This window comes from Salarias fasciatus, chromosome 23, assembly GCF_902148845.1.
Source record: "Salarias fasciatus chromosome 23, fSalaFa1.1, whole genome shotgun sequence".
NCBI lineage: Eukaryota > Metazoa > Chordata > Actinopteri > Blenniiformes > Blenniidae > Salarias > Salarias fasciatus.
Genome location: NC_043766.1, coordinates 12,390,940 through 12,403,058, shown reverse-complemented (window position 1 = coordinate 12,403,058; position 12,119 = coordinate 12,390,940). Strand labels below are relative to the sequence as shown.

The window sequence follows — 12,119 nt, the reverse complement described above, 5'->3', positions numbered from 1 at the left end:
AAATGGAGGACAGTCTTTGTATGCAAGGACTACAAAATCCACAACATCAGATAGAATTTTTTTTAACAGGACCTGCATAACACATTTTTAACTACAGCAGCTGCTGGCAGCTTTAATATCTTCATGGCCATTTCTAGTGTCTTGTCCAGTAATACAAAAAAAATTGATCAAAATTAATGCTTGTGAAATGTGTTCGAGTACAAACAAAGAAAAATAGGATCTGTGTGAATGAATACTGGTGAGCAAATCAACCTTTAAGCTACTTGTTATCCAGTCATTTGTAAAATGTCATTATGAATGTCATGTAACAATAAGGGCATACACATACACACACATACATAAGGGCTGGTTCTACAAATTGATACAACTGTGGAAATTCTTGCATAACTGCATCACCTTGATGACAAGGAAGACGTCCTGGGAGGGGTAGGTGATCGAGAAGACGGCGGAGCGTGCTAATGTGGAGATGGCTGCCGTCTGAATGTGTGGACGCAGCATTGCTTTTGTCTGCTCAGAGTTTAAGTCAAAGAAAAAGTTCTCCGATATCTAAGAGAAAAATATAAACAGAGAGCAGAAATTTATAACAATTGTGAAATGCAACATATGACACAAATCAATGGCACACAAGTGCATTTATTCAAATATAAACTTGGCCAAATGGTTCCAGAACAGCAGTGCAACTTTTGTCCCTCATGCAGGTTGACAAAGACATTTTAGAGACCAAAGAGCCTCTCTGTATAATAAAGGGAGCTCCTGTAAAGAGCCATACATACAACAGAACTACTACTACTATCAGGAGAACTGCTACCCTCTAGTGTTTGTTAACTAAAGGGGTGCAGAAAAGGCTGCTTTTCATGGACTTCTTCAGATAGAAACATAGCTCAAGTATATGATTTAACAGCATTCGCAAAAGCATAACAGGCCCAGAACATAAAATTTTATAGTCCACTCATCACATTCGCTTTGGCCTCCCAACAATTTTAACGGTTTGCAGAAGTGACCCAACAACTCACGGCTGAGAAAGGTACTGAGGAAAGCATAACAGCTTACCTTTTTCTTTTCCTTGACATCGTATAAGGCCAAACTAGCAAATATGGGTTCAATTTCGATCTCGAACCTTCAAGGTGGAGAGAAAAAGCAGCAGGTCAGCAGAAAGTAGCAGTTAAATAAAAGAGCTACAGAGCTTGTTTTTCTGGAAGAGGTTGTTCACCACTTACTTCAAGGACAAGCACTTGACGAGTAGCCTTTGGCCAAAGTGTTCTTTAGGTACTTCAGGCACACAATGGCGCTCAATGGGCTCCTCCTACATTTTCACACAGCAGATCACATGTAAATATGAAAATATTCTCAAACCACTTTTAAAAACGAGGATTAAATCAAGTGGGATAAGGCAATAAAAGAAAAGGTGCACTCTGTACCTCATCAAGGGCAGGATGCAGGGCAAAGAGTTCTCGGTGGCGGTTGGACTTGCGCTGCTCCTCATTGTGTCGATCGATTTCCTCATTGGGGGCTCGATCGAGGAGGTGGGGAAGGAGGGCGTCAGGGAGGGAATTCTTCAAGTCAAAAATGCTGCAGGCCCAGCTGCCACGCGGAGTATCGTCTATCGACATTGACCGCCGTTTCAAATCATCCTTTAAAGCAATGAACACATTGTGTCAATAAAAGACCTAAACCTACACAAATGTTTAAATAAAAATATATAAGAGCACTGAAATGGTCAGTATAGAACACAGTGTGGTGAATATTTATTTTTTCCTAAAGGTTTCACTTGATTAAACACTGGTACTTTTAAAAGCCTTATCTTTAGGATGAATCTAAAGACCAAAATCATTCTAAAAGGACTAAGACTCAAGTGTCACATAGATCATCAGAAACAGTCAGATGTTCTGGTGGACTTTCAGCATTTGAGCAAAGAATGTCCAAAACACTTTCGCTTTTTTAAATGAATCGCAGCATTTTTAATCCCGGAGTGTCCATTACCTGATCATCCTGATAGCTGCTGCTATCAGGCATCTCATCGGCTTCAAACACTTGTTTGGGAAGACCTTTCTGACGCTCCTTCTGTTTGTCCAGAGTATTGGGGTTAAAACCTGTACCGAGCTTGTGGTATCTGAAGTAATTAAAGAACACAAAGCCATTAAACAAAAACAATGCTCAGCATACGCTCAGTATTTTATATCGTGCCTTTAACAGCTGCAAAGAGTTGATGGAAAACTTACTTCCTATTGACAACGGCCCAGTCTTCTGTATATGATTTGACACAGTCTCTGACATGAGGATCAGTGTCCCTGAAGCCAAACAGACTTAATCAGTACGAACAAGCCGTATTTGTATATGAAATTCAGATATTAAACACAGTGTATGCGAACACAGACGGCATGCTTAGAAACCGATGTCATTTAATCTTTCTGAAACATCACACGGTGAACGACAGGCACAGTGTTTGTGTCACCTCTTCTGGAAAACCAACAACCAGGGCTAACTCCCACAACGTGGAATGTGTTTATCACCTCACAGTAACTGGTCACTTCAACCTGATATCTATGACGTAGGTGTTTATGTGTTGTTCTAAATTCATGCGCTGCTATTAAACCGTCAGAAAACATGACAGCTGAACCTCAAATGAAGTGTGGCCTGGAGCCACAGCTAAGGTCATTTGTTGAAACATTTACCACACCCCTTGAAAAAAAAGGATGTAGAAAGAAATGTGCTTCATATCTTGTCTAGTTTATACTTATAATGCAAAATCAACTCATAGAAGAATAAGAAACACCTGAAATAAGGATCAAGATAAAAACAGCAGCCCATGTTTTGGAGTTTGATGTTGTCGAGCAGACATGGGGTAAGTGGATTAAAATTCTTCAAGTGTATGCACGCCATGTGGCAACTGTACTTGTTGCATCCCAAATTATCCCTTACAGTTACTGAGCATTAGGTACTTATATTTGTTTCACATAAGAAGCCTCATGCATGCAGCTATCAAAACACATCAGCAGGGATAAGTGAAAGGAAAAAATTACAGCGCTATGTTTTACCGATGAGTAAGTACCAGATAATTGAAATGTTGAAAGGAAAAAAAATCTGGAAATCAAATACACATGTAAGGCAAAATGCAATGAGAAAAAAAGATCTCTGAAATATCTTCTTAGAGTAATTTTTCAAATTTTGTTTATTGTAATGTTGCCAATTTTTAAGGACAGATACTGAACAATAACATAGCGCATCATAGTGTAATGCTCCACTCTAACATTTGCAAAGACCTCTTTCAGACCCTTACCCTTCCTCTGGAACGGCCTGTACCACTGTGCGACACTCCCTGGGAGTGTAGATGACCTCGATATCATCTGGGGGGAACTCAATCAGATCTCTTAGTGGACCCGATTCAACAATGGGAGGGTGAGTGATGAGGTACTCCTCAAAATCTACTGGCTCGACTGCCTCTGTCAAGGGAACCTGGTGGGCGATAAGAGAGAGGGAGATTGGCAGAAAGATTAGAGGGATGTGGAAAGTTAATCTGCTGTGAAGACATAATACACTGTATGTTCTTCTGTACTGTACATAAATGTCTTAGTAAGGTTTTAGGCTGTCAACTTTTTTTTAAATAAGATGCTTTACTCATGTGCTTTATAAGAAGCTGCAAGGGCAACCAGCTGTTTATGCAGCTCCTGGGAGAGGTACGAGAGTTAAGGGTTAGTAGTCAGCTAAATTAAACTACACAGAACAACAGGGCTAACCTTAAAAGTTTTTATGTTTTTTTCTGTTAACAGTTCCAAGTTAGATAGTCAGTGACGTTATGAGCACGTTTGACAAACATCCTCAGAAAGTGCAGAAGTAGATCCTCATACATGTAAAATACTTTTTTCGTATATGCACAAGGAAGTGCTACTCTCTCCACAGTCTAGACAAAACCTTTTTTGGAGCTTAATTCAAAGCCTGGGTAATAGTGTTTTCAGTCACTGATACATCTTTAAACATCATTAAATTTCAGAAATATAAATATGCTAAAGAAAATAATAATAATAATAATAATCTTAAAACTTGTCCTTTAGCTGGTACAAGAAATTCAGTTATCAAACATACTGCTTTGGGCAAAGGTTAAACATTTTATGGGTGTGTGCATGTATACCCTTTCTACAGTGAATAAATACCAACTGTAGTCTAATTAAAGAGGGAAGGGGGAGTGTTTGTTGGCGGAGCTCAGGGTCAATCAGCACTACCCCTCTAGCAAACATTCCATCTAAGTTGAGCAAGGAACCAAAGAAATACTGTAGCATGGATAAGACGTGGTGAAAATCACTTGTTTTCGCTAATGGCATGCAACATGACACGAAAAACTGTTGTGCGATTCCATCAAAAGACTCAAGAGAAAGAAATGGATTTCATTGCTGTAGCACAACTACGTACATGGAGTTGGATTTCAGTCAAGGCCATATAACTACAATGAAACAAATTTAGCACATTCAATTTAAAATCCCTATTTGATGATTTATGCACAAAAATAAAACTCAGCTGTGATTTATCATGATATCACACAAGCAATGTGCATTTACACACACGTGTCTGGTTTTCTCCGTTCCCCAATGTCACATTGTGTTTTGAAAATTAACTGACCAGAGAAAGTCTACAGTAAACCAGTACAAGTAAACACTGGGAATGATTGGCCGATTTTCCACTCACTGTGTTGCTTGTTGCAGTCCCCACATTGAGGTTTTTGAAGAGCTGTGGAGAGCCCCCATACTGACCGGAGATCTGCTTTCTCACCTCTGCTGCCACAGTCCTACAAACAGAAACACAGACAGAGTAAATACAAGCGATGCCAACATCGCAACATCACATGCAGTATTCTCAGACATCCAGTTTGCTTCGCTAATGACGACAGACCAATGGTTCGTGATTACATTCAAGGTCTGGCAACCCTCTAAATGTTTCATACAAACAGCAATTTTAGCCAGTGGTGCCCTAGAGGTCAGAGAGGCAGATTTGGAATCAGAAGGTTGCAGGTTTGAACCACATTGCTGACGGACCACCACTGAGACTCCCTGAGCAAGACTCTTGGCCTACACTGCTCTCTGAACACTGTACTGTGGTACCGTATGGTTAACAAAATTATTACAATTAGAAATACTTGATTACCTGGGTGGAAATTCTTGTCAACGGTGAGTGAAGGTTTAAAACTATGAATAGGATTGGTTTAAACAGACATTTTCCACAAGTAGGTCAACAAAGTACACTGTTTTCATATCATACAATGAAAAAAAGCAAAACAATTTCAATGTCAAACAGACCAGTTGCTAAAAGTGTCCTCCAATATTTGCACTGGTACATTTCAATTTTCAACATTAAGTGCTACACAAAATGTCTCTGCGCAAAAATAGCGTTTAAAGCATGTACAGTGCTCTGAAAAAGCAAGAAAAACAACGGAACCTTTGAAATGGTACAGCTGCATGGTCAGAGCTCATATGTAACTGAACAGACTTGTCATCTCGTGGAAGACTCTGTGTCTGCACATGAATTTGTTTTTATTAATTTTGTACAGACAGATTTAAAGATAATCTTTTGTGCATACTGAAGCAAAAAACGTCCTGCTACCTTGGTCAAAAGTGACCAGAAAATGTTTATATCACACTTCCAGGACAAAGGAATTTGCTGTTAAGGTCATGAAAGCTGAATGTCCAGTGAGATTTAACATAATTAAATCTAATGTCAAGCAAGTGGCACCTGTGACGCGTAGCTTCCTGTGGTGTCTGGCGGTGAATCTTGGGTCTCAGCCACATATGCTCTGTTAATCAGTGATAATTTTGTGCCGCTGGGGGATAACAATGTCAAAGCACAAATCGAAATCTTAAAAAGACAATGCACAGTTGATTTATACATTTTTGGCTCGGTCTTGAAATTTCCAGAGCATTCAAATACATAGTGACTATTTTCTTGAGACTTGACAACACAAGAGGCAAATGCTGCAACACAACATTGCTGCACCATCTTCCTCTTATGTGGTACTCTGTGGTTCTGCACAGACTTCAGAAAAACAAAAAATTTAGACTGCATTAATCATGTAAGACCAGCATGATTTGTGAGAAAATCTGATTTACTTTAGGGATTTTAGCAGGTATTTTGAAGAATCATGTTACAAGTGGACTGTAATGATGTCCTATATACCTGGATGATCTTGAAGTCAACAGCAACACATTGCATTTACATCTTCACCTTATTCATTCAGTGATTGGCAGATGCATCAAAGTTTGGCCAAGTGCAAGTTTGACAAGGTACTTCACATTTCAGCCGTGTAAGTGGAAACTGTTGTGTGTCTCCAGGCCAGTCTAAGGTGGCCCAGGTTGAACAGCTTCTTCAGTTCAAAACAAAAAAGAAATAGTTCCAGCAATTCTTTGTTTTGGTGGGATACTCCTGACATTTTATAACAACTAACAGAACTGCTGAAAAGCGAGTTTAAAATCATTTGGTCTCTTTAGTCAGCAAGCTTTTGGAAATTTAAGACACTGTTTTGTTTGTTCTCTTGTTTTAGCAGTTCTACGGTTTATTAAAGAACTTTGTTCTCTGTTTTGATGCCAGCCACGTTGGTGGAGGAATGCGGTGGCTGTGGAGGATGAACTGAGGCTACTGGAAATATCTAACTTCTTTTCTAACGGGTTCAACCAATGTTAGCTTGATTACCACTCATAGAGAAGGACATCTTGGTTCTGCAACACTTTGAGGTGTATGAATAAGCAGGTAGAGCATCCATTCTGGTCCACATAGATAAGTGATTCTAAACCTTTTTCTTGAGGAAACCAAAGTTTTATCACGATAAAGGAAACTCCACCCCCACCACACCTCGTAAAATTACAAAGCAAAATTACAAGAAAGCTTAAAACACACTACATGTGAAATAAAGCTTCTTTTTTATATTCTGTAATGATGACTTCCTTTACTGAGAAAAAAATCTTTGGATTTACACTGGATCATGTTATGACCCTACACTGATAATCCTGTGCAATTACAGAGCTAAAATGTATTGATTATGTGCCCTGAACAATACTGTATGCTAGATAATCATGTATAACACATCACTGGATCTATGACTGATGATGAACAGACCTTCTTTACATGGTAAAAAGTTCATGTACATGTTCCAAACACAGCAGTGAAGGAAAATTGACCGCGTAACCAACAAAAAGACACGGACAAAATCATAACGCTGGTACCGCCACATGGACAATGTGGCTGTAATAATAAAACTAATATTTAACATCTTCATACACTTGTACACTTTCAATTGTCAACTTAATAGCCTTAAGTAACAATTGCAGCAATTGAACTGAATGTTAAAGACGGGGTTATCAGAGAGGATTATAGCTCTTAAAATATGTTCGCTCTGTTCAGAGCTTCACCGCTCCACCTCAGACAACATCATATATTACACCCAGACAGAGAGGAGAGAAGCAAATAAAAATCTACAGACCCAAGCGGTCAGCACAAAGCTCTTGCTGTTCAACCACGGCCTATGAAGGTCCTTTAAATCACAGAAACCACCAAAACCACTCAGAGACCTTTGCCTTGAACAAAACAACAACGCAGCAGATACCCCAAAGTGACACAAACAAATAACAAATTAGAGCTGAGGGAAAAATGGTGGAAACAAACGCCTCAAGGTTACACTAAACTGTTAACACTGACACTCTGTGGATTCATCACATAATTAACTGTATTTTTCTTTAGAGATAATACTTTTTATCTTAATTATACCTGAAACTTCTGTCTCTCACATCAGTCCTCAACATCACAATAACTTTTTTCTACCTTTACTTTGAACTGGTGACTATAGTAATGAAGAACAGAGTAGTATTAGCTCTGAGTTAGTCAACAAGGCCAATGTCATGGTAGTGCCCACTCAACTCAAACTGATAGAGGCACATTCACCTTCGTTTCACAACAAGTCGAATGCTTACAAACAGGGATCTTTAACCCCGACACAGTACAGTGCAAATGAAGCTATGCTTATCATTTAAAGGAGGTGAAGAAAGTACAAACAGCAAAAACTCAACGTGTCAGGTAAAGACGAGAAGGATAAATTACTGTAGGAGAGGTCAGCTGGCCTCTGCAGTGCAGTACTGTCATCGCTGGAGAAATGCAGAAAGCACTGAAGCGACAAACATAGCAAAGTCATCCACAGCATCTCCCACTAGACCTTTACTTAGCACTGGTCACTGCACTGAGGAACAACTTGATCAAAAACAAACAGAACTGTGGTTGCAACAACAACTCCCAGGAAATTAAGAAAACAAACTGGCAGCAGACTGGATAGTTAGGAGATGTGTGAATTTTATGTAAGGGACTGATGCTTGATTTCAACTGAAGTATGAAATTATTGGCACTGATGCAGACAAAACAAATTTGCAGTAAAATGTTACAACTTTGACTCTTATAAGAAAGGGCTGCTGGAAAACATAGAGCTGGATGTGGTTGTCAGCTGGATTCATAGATGTGAATGACACAAAAAAAATGATCAAAAAGGGCATATTCTAGAATCTAAAGTAGAGCCAGGAATCTGCCCGTTCTTTTTAACTAAAGCTTCTGTTTGTGTACGCTGCTCAGAGTCACTGTGTCTGAAAGCATTTAGCTTCACTGTAATGTTTTGGAAACTAAGATATCAGACTGGGGTCTACAGTTTGTCTTAGAGATAAGTCTAAAACACATGAAAACGAGTTTGCTTTCTTTCAAATTGCTCAGAATTACACAAAAGATGCAACAACATGTCAAATTTCTATCTCTTTTGAACAAACAGGGGGATGGTGGTACTGAATTCAGAGTAAAGAAACAGGCAACTCACAACAATTTCCCCCTGCCAGAGTATATTAAGAACCCCTACACACTGGGGGATAGGCGCACATATGAAACCACATAAAGAAATGTGTCTGTACAGAGAAAACCCATTGGAAATGCTAAAATTGCTGTAGTATTTCAAACAGGCATGTATTAGCACTGCAATGCCAACACAGAAATAAACCAAGAACAGAAAAGAAGAAATGATGCACAAAGATCAAAATAAAATTCTACATAAATAAGAAGACCACAAAGATAATGGCAATTACAAACATGTAAGAGAGAATGGAGTCATTTGTTGTAAAAGCCATGAAGATCTGAAGAAGAACTAAAAGCTATATTCTGCAGTGTGAACAAGGGTTTCAGATGCTAAATGAGCATTTTCAGATCTGGCCAGTCTGGGAGGTGGTAATAAAAATTTGCCATTTCGCTCTCTAAAAACACAGGCTTCTTATGGACGAAGAACTTATCCGATTACAAAACCTGCCTCCATGTGGATGAGGCTTAAGACTTCCTGTCAAGCTGAAAGATGAAACATTTCTAGCAGATGGTTAACTGAACTTTGAGTCTTCTCCCAGGCAGCTATCCCACCAAGAGAAGCTCCGTCACAGATACATGACTAAAACCAAATCGCTCCTCCCAGTTTAAAGTTGTTACATTACTTCTACAGAAGAAGATACTACGAACTATGGGCGAGATTATAAATGCAGAAAGAGCACTGCATGTAAAGCTTTGCCTTGAAGCTAATCGAACACAGATAAAATAAAGTGTTGATATTTTTAAGACGAAGTCAGAGAAATTCTTGCCTTTTTGCCTGTATAATGACACAGTGTTACAGTGTACAGGAACCATTGCAAACTGTAAATGGACTGCACCTCAGCCACATTCACACACATTAATGACAACAAAGCTGTCAGGTTCTTGCAAGCCATCAGGAGCAACCTGTGGCTCAATGTTGTGTTAAAGCACCCTTCAAAATGTGACCCTGTGATCACAGGGCAAACTGTGAGGAGTATCACTGCAGTTTTATTTAACTAGGCTTAACAACCAACGCGGCCTCAAAGCCAAATCAGAAGTAAATTTAAAGAATGGGAGCTTGGACTAGGGTTGAAGCAGCTCATTTGGTCGAGTGAGTCATCCTCCAATCCCAAGGTTAGTAGTTACTTCATTCTCTATTCCGCCCTGTCTTCTATGTCTTGAAGTGTCTTTGGTTAAAACACTGAACCCAACGCTGGTCTCGATGATGTGGGAACACACTGCATGGCAGTCATTAGCATTAATCTGTGACTAATGAGTGAATGTGAGTGATCGTGTAAAGCACAAGAAGGCTGAAGCATAAGAAAGTGCTATAAAGTAAAGTCCAATTACATAATCTGTAAACAAAGAAAGCAGTCTGGAGGTTCATGTCTGATACAAAGTCAAAATCACATTTGTAATATTTCTCATTTTCCTAGTGGTGCATCACGTATGCATTCAAAATAATGCAACATTTGAGATTAAATAAAAATTAAGCCACTGTTCTGCAGAAATGCTGCAGGGTAGATAGACCTGAAGTCAATGAATTATGAATATGTATGAATTTAAAAAATAATTGTTTTCATTGCTGCATGTTTTTTTAATAAACATTTGATCATAAATGTTATAGAACCATACTCTAGTCTCAAACTGCATATACTTTAAAATTATAACATATTAATTCTCTGATGACCTTCTGATATATCCAGATTTAAAATGCAACTATTTTCAACATGCACACACAATAAACAGGAGCAATGTTGATCTACTTCGTTTAGTGAAGCATCAAGCATTTGACACGTCATATTGGTGCAAATCTTATTGCAACTGACTTCTAATAATTAACAGAAAACATCCTTTTAAATGTCGAACCTATGGTTAAGAACAATATGCAAGGTTATTCCATCCAGCTTTCCTCCTTTCTGCTAACCTCGGGCCAATCATGTGGAACTCACTAGAGATACATACATTTTTATTTTTAACCAGCAGAGAAAGACAAACACTGGCCCTGTTCAACCCTTACGCGAAGGGCTTTGACTGTCCCTGCACAAGTGATTAGTAATAACAAGGATTATTTGAGTTTATGCTGGTTTCTACCTGAACACTGGCTGAGATGATGGTATTTGACAGCTTGGACAAAGCCCTTTGTTAAAGAGATTACTTTGATCTGTCTGAGGGGCGTGGAACAGATTATAACATCGGTATTTGACAGCATCTGATATTGGCCTTTGTTTCCGTTTTCATATATTTATTCTCTCCTTCATTTACCTTCAAACACAGCTCAACAAAGTTCTCTCACATCCCTGCAACTGTCAATTAAACCGAGCCTTGTAGCTGCTGCTGAGGAGACAGCCGCAAAAATTAAATAAATAAAAAAAATACTCCCTTATTTCCCGTTGCAAAGTTCATTTCAGTGCGGATAATAATTTAAACACAACTCTTATCCAGCCGGGATGCGTTCAGCAGCCCCGCTCTGTGGCCCCTTTGTTAGCTTCCAGTGCTGGAGGAGCCGCTAGCAGCGTCGCTGTCTGCCTGGGCGGGTCTGAGCATCTCTGCCGCTACGGCTAACGAGCGGCTAGCTGGGAGCCGCCGCAGCCAGGCTGCGCTGGCGGCGGCTGGGCCTCCGCGTCGGGGCTCCCTCAGCGCTGCTCCGAGGGCGACCTGCGTGAGAGCGGGCTGAGCTCGTCCCGGAGTCCCCGAGGCTGTTTTTACCTGCTGATTTTCTGGGCGAAGGCGCGGCGTTCAGCCATGGCAGTGGCCGCTGATGTGCTTTAGCGAGATTCCCAGGCTGGCAGGGAGCAGGCAGTCTCCGCTTTCCACTCACTCACTACGGCCACAGGGAAAACTGGAAAACGGGAGAATGGATCATTACCGTAATGATCGTAGCCACCGTGCAACGGAACACACCCGAGGAAAAGAGCTCTGCGCACCTCATAAAATAATGACATTATTCCGTCTGTACTTGTTGTACTTACTGTTAAGAACCATGCATTCAAGAGTTTCATCAGAATGAAGGCTGCATCACACTATAAAAACATATGCTGAAAAGATAGAGTGATATGGTATTCTTTATTATTCCAACCATGGGGACATGTGTACCGTTACAGCAGCAGTGTAGACAGCACAGCCAAGAAGAAAAAAATACACAAAAAGCAATTATAATCAAATTAAAACGAGCAGAGTGCAATATGAGAGTGTGGACTCATATGCAGCATAGAATTCATCATTGTCTAAGAAGCAGAGGTTACTGTGTCTTCCTGAACACATGGGTGATGGGTTCAAAT

General features: G+C 39.8%; 1 protein-coding gene across 21 annotated transcripts in view; it reads right to left on the bottom strand.

Moving 5' to 3' along the window:
• dock7 (dedicator of cytokinesis 7) overlaps positions 1–12,119 on the bottom strand; it is a 53,221-nt gene that overhangs the window by 38,443 nt on the left and 2,659 nt on the right. For 18 of the 21 annotated variants that reach the window (XM_030082403.1, XM_030082404.1, XM_030082387.1 and 15 more), the window contains 9 exons: positions 11,548–11,680; positions 4,678–4,777; positions 3,278–3,453; positions 2,220–2,288; positions 1,981–2,110; positions 1,419–1,631; positions 1,218–1,303; positions 1,051–1,117; positions 397–546 (listed from right to left, as the gene is read on the bottom strand). In XM_030082403.1, coding sequence (XP_029938263.1) covers positions 397–546; positions 1,051–1,117; positions 1,218–1,303; positions 1,419–1,631; positions 1,981–2,110; positions 2,220–2,288; positions 3,278–3,453; positions 4,678–4,777; positions 11,548–11,585 — 1,029 coding nt within the window. In that variant the 5' untranslated portion in view covers positions 11,586–11,680. Of the gene's footprint in view, positions 1–396; positions 547–1,050; positions 1,118–1,217; positions 1,304–1,418; positions 1,632–1,980; positions 2,111–2,219; positions 2,289–3,277; positions 3,454–4,677; positions 4,778–11,547; positions 11,689–12,119 lie in introns of those variants that run through there. The other 3 variants (XM_030082386.1, XM_030082391.1, XM_030082383.1) reach the window with 2 other exon arrangements.